The 15,911-nt window shown below is 39.6% G+C and overlaps 1 protein-coding gene across 2 annotated transcripts in view; it reads left to right on the top strand.

Annotated features, from left to right (window-relative positions):
* Positions 1–15,911, top strand: part of rxraa (retinoid X receptor, alpha a) — a 124,165-nt gene that overhangs the window by 26,231 nt on the left and 82,023 nt on the right. For both annotated transcript variants that reach the window (XM_084386513.1, XM_084386512.1), the window contains exon 2: positions 11,452–11,562. In XM_084386513.1, coding sequence (XP_084242639.1) covers positions 11,452–11,562 — 111 coding nt within the window. The remainder of the gene's footprint in view (positions 1–11,451; positions 11,563–15,911) is intronic.

Raw genomic sequence — 15,911 nt, 5'->3', positions numbered from 1 at the left:
CTTTTTGCTTTCTGTCTGTCTCTCTTAAATGCTGTCCCTCCTCCCCACTTTATTAACATAATTTGGCTTATTTTATTTTGAATGATCCAGTCATAAATTAAACACCTTTTTGAGCATATTATGTTTCATATATGTAACACATCATATATGTTCAAGACCACAGTTGCATATTGTTTCTGAATGCTGTAGTATATTCATATTTTTTTCAATAGTGTATGTATGTATGCATGCATGTATGTAGGTTAGTGTTGCACGGTGCACCGATACTTAAAAAGTATCGCGATTATCGGAAATTAAAAATGTCACGATTCCTAAATGTATTAGTATCGATACTTCTAAGAATGACCGCGTTCCAGATTTGTAAGGCCGGCGACACACTGGCTGCGTGGCGTGTCCGTTTTTATTTCAGCTCCCATGTTAACAGGTTAGAGCTAGCACACTGCCTGCGTGACACGCGTGCCCGAGCTATCGTGTGCATGCTAGAAATAGAACCGACGCCTATTTTTCATGCGACACGCAAGCGTGTTGAAAGCGTTTCCAGGCAAAATAGAATAGGAAAAGATGTTTCTATGTCATTTTGACACGAATACATATTAATAAATGACATTTTGATGTTTGAAAGTCTCTAGGTTTTGACATAAATGCAGATATAAATGTAACTTAAAAAAATATTATCGATTTTCAAATACTGCACCTCTCAATACAGAACGAAATATTCTGTAGCCTATTTTGCCGTCAACACTGCCGTTGTCTTTGCTGCTATATATTTATGTTTAACATGAAGTATAGGCCTTCCACAACTCTCTCCATATGTGAAATATATCACCAATGAGGCTTATCATATATTACCAATATTAAACATTGTTTAATATAATCGCTGTTCATATTTTTATTCAAAGTTCAGAATCAAGATAAAGTTATTACCGGTAACTCTTATGTTTCTTATGATAACTGAGATAATGCTGCTAATTTTTATTTTATTTTTTTACCTTGAATGTCATTGCTCTAATTTATTTTTTATATTTCGATATTTCATATTTTGTTCAAATGTTTAATATATCTGCTGTTCATATGTTCATTTATTAGTGTGTTATATGATTAGAATGTTTTCCCGGTTTTAAAATAAAGCACAGCAATGATATTTGAGAGTGTTTCAGTATCGAAAAAGTATCGAAATCGCAATTCTTGACTTGGTATCGGTATCGAAACAATAATTTTGGTATCATGACAACACTAAAGTAGGTAGGTAATAATATTACAGTATTTCTCACAAAAATATGAATAAAAAGTAAACACTGTAACTCAGTAATCTAAGTTTGTGCGCACTAGGCATCACATTTTTTTTAAATAAAGACAAGGAAACACTAATTTTACGTACAGCACATTGTAAAATGACTTGAATATAACGTAGTGGCCAACTGAATATAGCGCAGCGTAGTTTAATATCAAGGGTTTATGTATTGTGCATCTTCAGTGAAGCTGACTCCTGTCCACATTCATGTTAATGCAGGCTACAAATGCACACTTTAGAATATCTGACAGTTGGATTTGACTAAGTCTGCAAGGTTTGGGAAATGAAATGTTTATTAGATATTCAAAGATTTGTTTAAAGAATGTAAATGCGTATTTGCTGAATGTTGACCGTAAATGAGAAAAAATGCCAAATATTGACCAAATATATCGGTCGACCACTACTTTTTTGTTCACTAGCCACTATATCGGTCGACCACTACTTTTTTGCTCACCAGCCACAGTGGTTAGTGGTTTTCCAAAGTTAATAGCCACTTCTACTAATTTCACTGGCCACAATTTTGACATCGATACGATGGGAAAAAACCTGCCATATAGATATTTTTTTATATTATCTTATAATTTAACACTTTAAGACCTGAAGCACGGATCCATTATGTTTCTTTCTCAACTGTTTACGTTCACTCAAAACTAGGGATGCACTGAAATTTCGGCCGCCGGAAATAGCATTTTCGGTTTTGGCCCGAAAGAGGAAAAAAAAACAGAAAATATAAGGCCAAAATATTCCATTCCACCCCGCCCCTCTGTGTTCAGCGATCAGGATTCACTCTGGCGTAGGATGTTTTGTAACTTTGTGAGCGGCTCCGCTTCTGAATATGCACAACTTCGAAGTGACTGCTCAGTGTTTCACTACGTATGTGTGTGTGTGTGCTATACACACTGCTCAAAATGTCTCGCTACGTCTGTGTGTTTAAGCGCAATAAGCAACGAAAAATAACTCAAATTTAGTACTGAGAGGTGGCTTTATGTGTGCGCACTTTGGGTGTGAGGGAATGAGTCAAATTATGCACAATACTCACAGTCCCACACCGAAATTCAAGCCCTGTAACACCAGCAATATTCATCCGAAGTAAATGAGACGAGTGAGTGAGGGTAGGCGGGTTTGTGTGTCAGCTCATTGTCGGAGAGATGAGAGGGTGAGAGGGTGCCATGTGTATTTTGGGGGAAATGCATACATTGCATTCATTCATTCATTCATACATAGCACTTAGTTTATTTCAAGTGCTTTTTAAAAGAGTACAATTGAGAATGTATATATGATATATATAATTCCACCCGCCAAAGTGGCTAGTTGGAGTGACTGCGTTACACGCCACTGTTGAAATCCACCTGGTCATAACATGCAAATATAAAATGTTCTTTATCGTTCTTTGATTAATCGTTTGACAGCCCTAGTAAATATACATAAACTAAATACACAGTGCGACAGCATGTGTAACTGTGGTCTTAAGGGTGTCTGCTGAGTCCATGCTATGTTCAGAATAAACATTCAATGTGAGATAGAGAGTAGCATCTGTGGTCACAACTGTTTGTGGCACATCCCTTTCACACCTACAAAGAACCACACTGAAACACACACTTTGTCATCTTGAGAATGAGAAGGTGCTGGCACCGAGAAAATGCATCATTTCAGTCAACTGAAGACATCCACTAGTGTTAAGCCCTGTTTTAAAGACTTCTTGTCAGAATGTGGAACTGAAGCTGGAGAGGGTTGGAATAGAAATGTGCAAAACTAGTTTTTATTTAATTACATTTTTTTTATTACCCAGATGGTGGTTACCTGAATGGCTAGTTGAGTAAGGAAACTGAATAATTAGGCTGGTTCACCTGACTCTGATCGGATGCATTTGGGAGCGTTTAGGCAAGATGTGTTAGAAAACAGAATGGCATAAATCGCAGGACATGTTTCCTAAAAGATGGACAATTTTAACCTGACACCGTTAAAATACAGTGTTCTTTGTGGGATGTTTCAAAAAATGTGCAAGACAAAGGTGTTTATCAGCATGAGTATGGCTGTAGTGGTTGAGCTTTTAAAGTGGTGAATAAAATACCAGTACCATATCAGTCATTTTATTTATTTATTTATTTAATTTAATTATATTTATTGTATCAGTTGATATTGAAGATGTCGGACCATTTTAAATAATTCATTGTGCAAATTGATTTGGATCACCGTTGCCATTTGCAATGTATAGCTCGCTCATTAAAGTACCAACGTCTTAATTAATTAGGCTACGGTCAGACTGTCAGTCCAAATCCGATTATTTGTGTGTCTGATTGGAATCTGATCTAAAATTATTGATTTAGTTTGAAACGTAAAAATCACATGTCATGTGACTTCTTTTTTTGCTGTTCACATTAGCCAGTTCTGATCGAATTTCAATCGGATATGCACAAAAATCGGATTTGGACTGACAGTCTGAACGTAGCCTTAGACTAAATTGTTTTTGTAATGTCTACCGGACCATTGTGGTCTATCCTGGATCAAATGTATTTGCTTCTTAATATATTTAGGTTGTTAAACACAGCTGTTCTCTAGAGCGATATGGCTTAGTAAGCTGTCTAAAAGAGCTGGTACAGGAAGGTTGTGGTTATGGGTTTCTGGGCAGTTAGGGTGGCAGGGGGTGGATGTGGTATTTATTTTAAAGCAGCAAGCACTTGATGATATCAGCGTAGTGGGGTCTGAGAGTGGCCTTTGACTTGACACTTAAAACCACTGCACTCAGCATGGGGCCAGCAGGCAGACCTGGTGTCAGTCTGTGTGACGGGTCCCTTTTTTTTCTTTTTTTTTTTTTGATTGTTCAAGGCAGAACACCTGTGGTCTCAGCAGTGGCCTTGTAAAGGCTGGAATTTCAGAGCAAGGTAGAGTTACGCCCCCTATGGGGACCTTCACTGTGAAAAGAGGGCGAGAAAGAGGCAGAATGTGTTAAATTTTCACATAAAACACAAAGCTTTTCATGTACTTTTCAAGCTTTTTCTGTCTCTCACTTTTATCTTGACCTCTGGACAGCGTCTGTCTTTCCAGTTCATATTGAAAACCTGGTTTCGCTGACTAAACGTGAAGTCAAAATGCGTTACGGGCCTGCGATGTCACATAGGTTATTTCCAAGGAGAGTGGCGAGAGAACAAAGGCTTGATGGAAAGGTGCAGGGAGAAGGTTTCCAGTCGAAATGGACAGTTTGCTGAGAAAAGGTTTGACATTTCCATCATGCTGATCAGCATCCAAGACATGTTCTCTGTGATGAAAGAGCGATTGTGCCCATGCGTCATTGATTTACAGAGTAGCTTTTGGGGTTTAACCAGGAGACCCAACAAAGTCAGACTGTCATTTTTGATGGGCTTTGATTAAAGCACCGTGGAGGTTGCGTCTGTCCGATGTAGCATAACTGTCAGTTCAGTAATTGAATCTAATGAGAGGCTTCTCTGCCTGATTATTTCTGTAAGTGGAAAGCAAACATCTGAAGTTAATTTTTGGACACCACAGTGGAATACACTTGTAAGCCATGAGAGAACAGGGGAACCGCGTTTGGCACGTATAGCCACAGCGAGAGTGTGTTTTGAAAGGGTTATTGGTTCATCAGTTCAGGGGTTGTTTAAAAATCCTCCCCATCCTTCGCATTAGATTGAAAATACACTCCTCTGAATGCTTCCACATTCAAGGATGAGGCAATCTGCTTAACGTCACTAGCCGCTAATACATAGAAGACGACACAATAGGCTTTTCAAGGACGTGAGGAATGCGCTACACCCATGCTTCTCAAGGCTGTTTATTGGGCCCTGGAAAAAAGCCCCTGCAAAGTGTTTGCAAAATTGAGTCGATAATAAGATGGGCACGAATATATTATTGCAGATGAATCTTCGTGATCTAAACCTTTTTTCCAACCCCGTCCTGTGAAAAAAAAAAAAAAAAAAAAAGCAGCCTATCTAGCCGATCTATCTATCTGAAATTGTTCAAGATAAGTAAAAAAAAAATCAATGATTAATAAATAATATAATAAAAGAAACTAATAATTTTTTAAATGTTATAAATATCATTTGAACCTTTTGAACCTTTTGTGTGCGAGACTAGTAAGACCCAAATTTTCACCAATGCTATATCATAGGGCTGAACGATACATCGAATTTTCATCGTCATCGCGATATGAACTCGCGCGATGAACACATCGCAACAGACAGCCTGACACAATGAATAATGCCTGGTTCAGATTACAAGATTTTTGCGTCTGTTATGATAGTCACGGTGTCAGATTACACGATTTTGACTCCTAAAATCTTGTCGTTTGACCTATCGCGCAAAGAACCTATTAAAGCACTAAGACATGGGAACAGTATAGCTAACATTCACATTTGAATATTTATCGCAAGTCATATCGTCATCGCAATATTAAACAATGTTATCGCACATCGCAGCTTTTCCTCATATCGTGCAGCCCTACTATATTATATTTTGATACTGAACACTGACTTTCTATAGTAACAAGAAGCAGTTTGCAAGCAGATCCATTTCTACAATATAATCCTACATTTTGAAACTCCACCAACTGGAATTCCGTCTGTTTCAAACAGAGCAACAGTTCCCATCTCACACTGTGGCCTTTTTCCCTTCTGTGGTCCCTAAATTTTCATATGCAGTTCTTTTTATTATTTAAAAAAATAATAATTTTGCTCATGCTTTGCCCACGACCGCTTACGGACTGCCCTTAGCGATTTGTATACTGGTTTGTATACGTCGGCGCTTTACGTGTCTTTGAGCGCTTGTGTCGACACCCCCCATGGAAGAGAGGGGTGGGGTGAGCAGTTGCTCATTATCATTTAAAGAGACATGCACCGAAACGGGTCTGTGAACAGAGCTGTTTTTGAGGTGGTAAAAAGGGTGTTGTTTTACACAACCATTGAGGAATTTTAACCAAAGTATGTTACAAACTTTACATGAAGACCCTAAAGAATCATACCAACTTGTGGAAAATGGGCATCCGATGACCCCTTTAACATTTTTACGATTGATCTATCAATACTTGATCTGATCAGATAAAGTCATCCCAGGCTGCTGATAGCTGTGCTAGTTTCATGTCTCTCGTATAACTCTGCCTTCTCTTTCTTCTCACATAAAATAATTTTAGCTCCTCCTCTTGCTAGAGTTCTTATCACCCTGCCAACATTTATTTTGTGATAATGATGGGCTGATTGTACATCATTACATATTTAAATGACTCAGTGTTTTAGGATTATATTTCATGAAATGTGAAAAATTATTAATTGAGGCCTATTTTCATAAGCACATAATTCGTGGGAGCAACATCTTCCACTGTATATTTACTTTGCAGATCGGCTACTGATTCAGGATACCGAATCAGAAGAGAGAGATTAAACATGACTAATCAGGGATTTACGCCAAGACGTAAAGCTCAAGTCCAGAGGAGCTGTTAGAAGACAGATTACTTAATCTTAATGTTCATCAAGACTGTTTAAGAAACAATCACATGTTCACACAGTGGGATGTTTACACACATCTCTGATTAAAAGCCATAAATAAAAGGTACATGGCTAGAATAGCCTGCCCTTTGGTGGGTTCTAATTCAGAAATTAAACCGAGTGCTGTATTATTACGGGAAATATGATTTTAATTGGGTCCATTATGAAGCCATAAATGGCCGAGCATATCTGGCAAAATGTGAGCATATCTGAAGCATTTCAAAGAGTGTTTTCTCTCATTAGACCCTTTTTCTTTGAGACTGTGATTGAGAACTTCCTTTTCCCTGCTCCTTTTCCTTTTTTTTTGGTTCCTGTCCTTCTGCATTACCCGTGTTTTTGGAAAAGCAGAGGTTGACTGGGAGCCTTAGCTCATGTGTTAAAGCGGTAATTTTCAGTGACATCGCTCAGAGCAAGCAGGGATGTGTCATTGTCCGCCCTTCACTGGTTACACAATACGGAATCTGTTGGGCTAAAATGAAGGTGATTCACTCCGTCGGGCTTTTAGGCAAGAGCTAATGGGCCCCGCTGACCAGTCGAGCCAGGAAATGAGGGATATGCCTATGCCACAGGGAAACGTGTCCCCAATGGCCTAAATTCATTTTGATGACGATTACTGATTAGTTTATTTCAGCCATGTTCGAGCCTTGTATTACATACTTAATTTGGTTTACACTTGCTGAATTTCTTTGATGGTTTTCACACTGGTTGAAGTGTCCCAGAAAGCAGAAGTGTGAGACCTTATTACCTTTCCTTTTTTGCTGTCTTTTTCACTGCTAGACTTTGTTAAAGAATAGGCTTCCACTTTAGTCATTGCTTATTCGAGAATTTGCACAGATTAATCACCTGATTTAGAATCAGACTTGTGCTCGTACGTGGCATAACAGTTTCCTATAATCTCTTGTGGTTTTCATTATTGCATATTTCAGCTACTCCATTTTTTAAACCAGCTTATTGGATTCATTTAGATAGTACAGCGCCCCTAAAGGGACATGAAGAGGAAAAAAAAAATATGAGATGGAGGAAAAATGATTTGTCAATGCTTTTGCGTTCCCTCGCAAAAATGTTTGTGTTCCACCGAGAAACTTTGCTTTTGCTTACAAAGGGCTCAAAATGTTTTGTGAGAGAACACAAAAGCATTGACATTATTTTTCCTCCCATCTCATATTTTCCCCCTTAAAAGGGATAGTTCACCCAAAAATGAAAATTAGCCCATGATTTACTCAACCTCAAGTCATCCTTAGTGTATATGACATTCTTCTTTCAGACGAATACAATCAGAGTTATATAAAAAAATGTCCTGGCTCTTCCAAGCTTTATAATGGCAGTGAATGGCCGTTTCTGTTTTGAAGTCCATAAAATCTATGCATCTGTGCATCCATCCATCATTAAAGTGCTCCACACGGCTCCTGAGGGTTAATAAAGGCCTCCTGAAGCAAAGTGATGAGTTTGTGTAAGAAAAATATTCATATTTACCACTTTACAAAGTTAAATTCTACCTTCTGGCCAAACGGCCATACACAGTCTACTTACGCCTAAAGCACAACTTACGCAACTTATGAAGTCAGAAGTAGCGAAGTGCGTCATGGGGTAGAGTAAATATCAGCAGTACGACGCATTAATCGCATAAGTTGCGCTTTAAACTTAAATGGAATCCGTATGTTCTTTTGGCCGGAAGCTAGTTACTTGAATAAAAAATTACTTTTACTTAATAAAGTTTTAAATATGGTTATTTTTCATACACAAATGCATCGCTTCGCTTAAGAAAGCCTTTATTAACCCCCCGGAGCCGTGTGGAAGACTTTAATGATGGATAGATCCACTTGGCCATTCACTGCCATTATTAAGCTTGGAAAAGCCAGGACATTTTTTTAATACAACTCAGATTGTATTCAACTGAAAGAAGAAAGTTATATACACCTACATGTAGGATGACTTGAGTAAATCATGGGCTAATTTACATTTTTGGGTTAACTTTCCCTTTAAAATAGAGCATTAATATTCAACACTCTCTTAAAGAGAGAGTTCACCAAGAAAGGATGATTCTAAATTATTAACTCCCTTATGATGTTCTATTAAAACTGCTGTATGCTATTGTTTTTGGGTTTTTTTTACACTTTTCTTCTGCTTTTTCCATACTGTTCATAGTGAACAAAAATGACAAAAAGTATAAAAGTAGTTCATGCGACTCAAATGCTATATTCAGACTCTTCTCATATGATTTTGTGTGAGGAAATTTACTGATAATCTTCCCCTCCAGCGAACCTGTTAACATGATCAATAAGCTGAAGTCGAGATTCATGGACAAACTAATTTAGTTCTATTTGTGAACCAGATCAGTCTGTTCATTGAAAAGAACTGGCTCAATGTAATGATCAATTCATGACATTGAGCTGATTCAGATCTCTAGTTAAACTCACTGATTCAATGATATAGTTGCAAAGATTCCCAAGTTAACAAATGACTGAAGGGGAATGTTATCTATTGGATGGCTTCAGAAGACCTAGGAATGTAGAGCACATGGCTATTTATATATTTATTTATGAGATTGAGCAAATGTGGACGCTGTGAATTGTAGTTCTATGGAAACCACACTATGAAGATTCTTCATAAATTGCTCCACTGAAAAATAACAGCAAATGGGTTTGTAACTACATGAAGACAGTTTTCATATTTGGGCAAAGTAATCGTTACATAGTTTGATTGTTGCTGTCCCTTTTCCTGTCTTTTTCCAGCTCTTTTCACAGTTCTTTTTCCTCTTAAAAACAGGCTTATAATGTCTATATTACCATGCCTTGGTATCGTCTTTAAGGTTTCTCATCCCTCTCTGAACAATTCCACGTTTTTGTCATTTTAATCAAACAGCTGCAGCAGGCGCCTAACAGGCAGTCCGTCCGTTTCCTGTTCTATCTCCCCCACCCCACCCCACCCCCTTTGACCAAAGCATCAGCATCCCAGCCAGCTTATCATGGGGAACTAATTCAATATCCCTGTGCCTGATTTAAATGTCATTGGCTGAGCTCATCTGGAATGACATGTTTTTCATGGTGGAAGTAAAGGCGCTTTATTGAGCAGGGACCGGAGTGGGGGGATGTGGCTGCCCTTCGCTCTTCATGTTCGCTCCCATCCGAAAGGTCTACGAGCTTTTTAAGATCATTCGGTGCACATTCAGTGCACGCTCGCTCATCCTATCTTTCATTGGCTCTGTGAGTCATCACACATCCTTAGCTGACTTTTAAAAGTAGACTACAGCAAAAGTTACATTCTCAAATGTTTTGTGATTTGTTTTAATATTGCAAATATCATGTTGACTTTTTGCAGTTCGTTCACTTTTTTAAGGATTTTAATTTAAGTACTTAAGGTGATAGTTCACCTAAAAAAATTATTTCTGTAATTTATTCACCTCACCTATTTGTCACACAAACCCTTTCTGCAACGAGACAATTGAGTCAATGAGTTGACTTGAGAACCAGAAAAGTGATTCATGAATAAAGGGTGCATCTCAATCAGCTCCCTAGCTCTCTAGGTTGTGAATCAATATATTTTGGCTTTGGTTTCCCGCTTAAGAATATCTGTTAATAGTGAGTATCGATCGCTCTCTGGATTTCATGGTGCATTGTGGGGACTTTTAAGGGAGCTAACGTTTCAGTGCACTAGGAAGTTTTTGTGATTAAGACATGGCCAACTCTTTGAACAGTGAACTAGGGAGTGGATTGAGACGCACCCTTAAAGTGTTTTTGTGAACTGAATCATCTGATTCATTTGAAAAGATCTCAGAATAGCTATTTTGTTTATGGCTAAAGACATGGAATATAGCACACAAGTCATATAGTATACTATTATACTTTTAGTGCTTTTTGTAATTTTGTACATTTAAATTAAATCTAGGATATTCCTCAAATGTAACTCTTGTGTTCCACAGAAGAAAGTAAGTCATACAGATTCGAAACAAAATTAGAGTGTGTAATGTTCATTTGTGGGTCAACATGTCCCTTTAAGATCAAATGTTGATTGACAGCAAACCCCTTGCGGTTGACATTCTGTGATCTCTTGCCACGTGGGTGATGATATCAGTTAACCCATTGTACCAGAGAAAAGGTTCCTGTGTGAGGAATGGCCCAAAAACCCCTGAGATGCACAGCGTGGCGTCTTACCATGACCCCCGCAGGCATGCCTGTATCATCTGGCCTTTTGCCCATACTGAGTCATCCGCCTCCGATCTCACCCCTGCTCCTTTCTTAACTCCCCCCTGGCGGTTTTTTTACCCCTTTGCATCCCGACTCGCATGTCTGGCAGCCTCTGGGGTTGTGGGTTGGAGAACAGGGAAAAACTGGAAATGTGAGAGGTTGGCTAGGGCTTATCACTGCACATAGAGGGGATATATACGAGGCAGGACGAGTCAAAGAAGTTGCTTCTTTAAAAGATCAATTTAAATATAAAGGGCAAATAAACATCTGCTCTGTCAAGTCTGCCAGTCTGATTTTGAAGTGGGCAATCAGAAGTGCATATTTTTTCAGTAGAGATGGACAACATGGCTAAAACTCTAAAATGGCAATAATAATTGCCCCCCCACCCCCCATGGTTATTTGACATTACAATTATATTGACAAAATAGTTTCATCATTATGAATTACATGTAGTAAAGTTGAATCTCATGTGTTTTTCCCGTAGGGTTCCTGAAGCCCCAGTGTTCAATACCACCACCGCCTCAGAGAGGACGAGCAGAAGCATGTACGTGTTTCAGCGGAATGTGTGCTCTTCATCAGCGCAGACTTTCTACAGGTAACGAATGCTTATTCAGGACTGCAAAATCACTTATGTTCTCTGTAGAGCGTAAGCTTTTAGCAATAATTCAACGTTTGGCAGCTATGTAGCTTCAGCATATAATAATTCTGCCTTTTTGTGTGCGTCAACTGTTCCCATGAAACCTTATGGTTCTTACTTTGAAGAACACTCAAAATGCATGCATAAATCAATGCATTGAAGTCATATTTAGAGCCCTAAACGGATTTCCACTGCGCTCGGCTATAACTCATGCCAAATGTGTCTGGTCTTGTAATATGTCTGCATCTGCAAGAAACAAGACACATCTTGCGCCACATGCGTACACATACAAACACACTCTTTAATCTGAAATAGTGTCTGGCCCCATCCAAATGTTTCGGCCCTGCAGTGTGTTATTTACAGTTTGTTATGCTAGGGCTGATGGGCTGATGGACATGTTAGCAACCAGTCTTCTCTAAGTGATCCTTATGGTGTAGAGTTACGGCACATTCCAGCCGTGTCCCTGTGGTATGTGGAGAATGATATACTGTTGGCTTGCGTGTAAGTATGTTTTGTTGCATGTCTTTTATTGTATTGTCCTAACATAGTGTAACCTCTAGATCAGTTCATAAGCAAGTGACAAATGAACTGATTCATTAAAAAATGGGTCCATAAAAGACTCCCTAATCAATTCAGTTTAGAATCCTGTAGGACTGTGGTTCTCAGTTGGTTTTGTGTCTAGATTTTTCATTGCGCATCAAGTAGCAACCGAACAAAATTGAATGCACATGTCCTCACGATGAAACATTGAAATTAATTAATTTTACAGTTTTGGATGAGGACATGACATATCTGTATTTGTCAACAACAAAAAATACGTAAAATGTTTACTCCTAACGTTGATAAGCCAATTTATTTAGTTATTCTTCATATGCACAATTATATGGTTAATTAGGTTTAATTAGTTGCATTTAGCATCATATTTTTTGCCCTATCATAACAGATTTGCAACCTTGTTTGTGACATCAGATGAGAATCACGGATGTGGGAAACACTCCTGTGTATCTATATAAATGAGTCAGTTCTGTTCCCCCGAATGTGCCAGGTGCATTATGGGAGACCTCATCCATATATGCTATTCAAATGAGATACCATTTTGATTCATCTCTTTGATTTTGCTTTTAAAATGGGATTGGATTTGATAGTTTTTTTTTTATAAAATATTTTTTTACAAAAGCCCCAAAGGGTTCGGCGTTTGCTCAGAAGCACAAGTTGAAGGCTGGTTTATCCCTCACGTAGCCATGTGATTTGATTGAATCCATGTTTTATACTCTCTCAACCCTGAAAGGCATGGCAAGCATGTTTCAATAGCCACTGCAGATGGTCTGCATACATCATTTACAACAAAGGGCTACTTTTATTGATGGTATACAGAGAGATTTCCTTGGTTTAGTTGATTTACTCTGAGCCATTCGTGCTCAAGTCGTACTGTTTGTGAAAAAAGTTAAATATTTCCGCAAGCTGGCGTGGTGGTCTTGAGACACTCCAGAGAGTTTTTGGCAACACAAATAAGTTTGCCTATTAAAATGATTTCCTTCTACATATTGTCTTTTCCAGAGCCCATAATAGAGCTTGTGGATAACGAGTCTTTAAAACCCTGCGTGGTGCTCAGCAGTCTGTTCGCGGTGAAACGGTTACTGTGGAAACCCTGTGGTCTGGTGTGGTGGCTAGCCTAACTGGAGTCGCTCGTTTATAGAAGTAGTAATAGCCGTGTTTCTAATTAGGGAATATGTTTCCGTAAATCTCTTCAGAGCGGGAGGATGTGTTCCAGTCTTAGCTTGTTGCTTGTACCGTGGTGACCAAAATCACACATTCGAGTAAGGAAGATGACATGGGTTTGTTGGCGAACGAAGCAGGCAAAGGAACGTCACCCGGGGAGATCTGAATCCCTGATGTGGCGGCACTTTGGCTTCCAGTGGTTTTACATTGTTTTTTTGTTGTTTTTTTACAAAACATACCCTTACTGGAAAGAGACCGTGAGAAACAGCGTCCTTATTCAGTTCCAACTTCATTTCAAAGGCGCTCGGTTTTTTATTAATATAATTTTTTTTAAAGTGCTCGTATGAAGTGCGCAAGAGGGAGCACTTAAAAAACTGCTGCGGAGGGGCCTCACAATGCCGTCCTTGTACTGCGATCTGGGCTCTTCTTGCTGCAGCGAGTAGAGGAATGGAAAAGATTATCCACAGGAATGTCTGGGGTGCCCTCAAACGCAGCGCTCCGCGTGACCGGCCAATGGGAGAGCTCAACCGAGTGGCGGGCTAATTTTTTCCTGATGAACTCAGCCGCCTGCTTCATAATGGAGTCTGATTGCCAGCGCTGAACTCACATATGGTCCATGTTTGCCGAGCCCCAATGACAGGACCACTTCTGTAGCGGGCAGAAGGAGACGATCGCTGGCTCAGTTTTTTGTTGTTTCATTAGGGTTGGGTAAGGACGAGGGTTTAGTCAGACTCATTTCAGATCACTTTCTCCTTCAGGTGTGGGTGTTTTTTCTTTAATTATCTTAAACTCAAGTTACGCCCTAAAGCCAAACCTTATTACTTCTAGCCACACTTAATTATATTGGTTGGGTCGCGTTGCATCTCTCAGCTTCGTAAATTCTCCCAATTAATTTGGAGGCTATTTATTGTCCCGAGTTCTTGGAAACAACTTTTGCGGCCCTATTACGACAAGTGGCTGTAGAATTAACTGCATAAATTACTCTGCTCGAGGTGGGTGTGTTTTAGCTCCGTGGAACGTTGCCGGCAGCCTACAGAGAGACAAAAAGAAAATGCGGTCAGGCTTTCCGAGACCAAAGCATGTGTTTGTAGACCTTGTGGTCGCACGGGAAGGGGAAGGGGCACTCTGGGGTCAAAAGGTGAGGGAGGTCAAGGAAAGGAGCTTGTTAGCTGCAACATGTTCCATGCTCCTTGTTTTTTAATTGGGTCTGGTTGGCGTCCATGCTCGCCCTCGCCACTTCCTGTTGGCCCGGGGCCGCCAAATAGGGGCCTGGAAACTCCAACTTGTTGATTATAGTGTCAGGCTCTTTATTCGCTCTGAAATCCATCACTACCCGGCGTACAGGCTATTTTAATGGTAATATTTATTTAAACTGGGCTTCAAAGGTAACCCAGTGGAGAAATAACAATTCGGCTGCCATTTTTTTAACATGTCTTTGTCATATGTACTCATGTTGGTTTATATTCTCACAGCGAGCCTGCAGTCTGTCATTATTTGGGTCGTAGCTGCCAAAAGGGTTTGGGCTAATTGGATTTCGAAGTTCATTTTCATCAGCTATTTGATAAAGACCTGGCAGCAGTCCTAAACACTCCAGCCACCCCCGGTTTCTGCACCAATGAGCACATTCCATACGTCGGGAGTGTAATGAGGAGAAGCAAAACGAAAAGTTTGATCTGAGTGATCTCATCTGGGAGAGACGTTTTACTTTATTCCCTCATCAGCGCCGTGTAAACACTGGAAGCAAAGTGGGAGTCATGTGGCTCATTGGGATGGAGTTTTCCCCGTGACGCTGTCAAGCACTTTTTGTGCTAATCTGCCAGCTAATTGAAAGCAGCTTGCTTTCGTGTCTTGTGTTACACTGCCCATGCCTCTTGAAATGAAAATGATGGAGGACACATCTGTGATATTGGCTTTAAATAGATGTTTTTTGGATCAGAGATGTCAGGCGCTATGATGTATTAGCAGAGAGTGCAGTGTGTCGGGAGGCGATCCAAGATGGCAGCCGGTGCGGTCGCAGTTTCATGCAGTTGATTCAATTTTACTTTCCATCCCCTATATTTTAACTCTATTTAAACCCGGACGCATTATATCGTTCGATTATCCATTCGGATTGTTAACTGGATAAAACCAAGGATAGCACGATGAAACGCAAAGGAAAAAATAAGAGCTCTACCTCCAAGTTGCTTACGGAAGAGATGGAATTAGATGTTCCTGTCGCTGTTGGTGGGTCTGCTGCACACATCGAGGTTGACCATCAATATGATCAACAACATCCTGATGTCACCCAGTCTGAAAGACCAAGTCTCAAGATCGTACATGACTACGATCTAGATACGCCTGTGAAACCTCAACAAAAGAAATCTCGAGGTGAAATTTCCCTGACGGAATTGCAAAATAATGTCATTGCGACATTGACTTGCAGGATTAAAGAAAGTGCAAACGACCTCAGCAAGTTGATTACCAGCAACACAGTGAGCATTGAGGGCCTTAAGAAATCAATTGACTTTGTGTTTGAAGAAGTAAACGTCTTAAAAACAGACTTGAAAAGCTGCAAAACTACCGCCAACTTAAACAGCACCAAAATCCAC

Source organism: Rutilus rutilus (assembly GCF_951802725.1).
Source record: "Rutilus rutilus genome assembly, chromosome: 18".
NCBI lineage: Eukaryota > Metazoa > Chordata > Actinopteri > Cypriniformes > Leuciscidae > Rutilus > Rutilus rutilus.
This window is presented reverse-complemented; position numbering and strand designations above follow the sequence as displayed.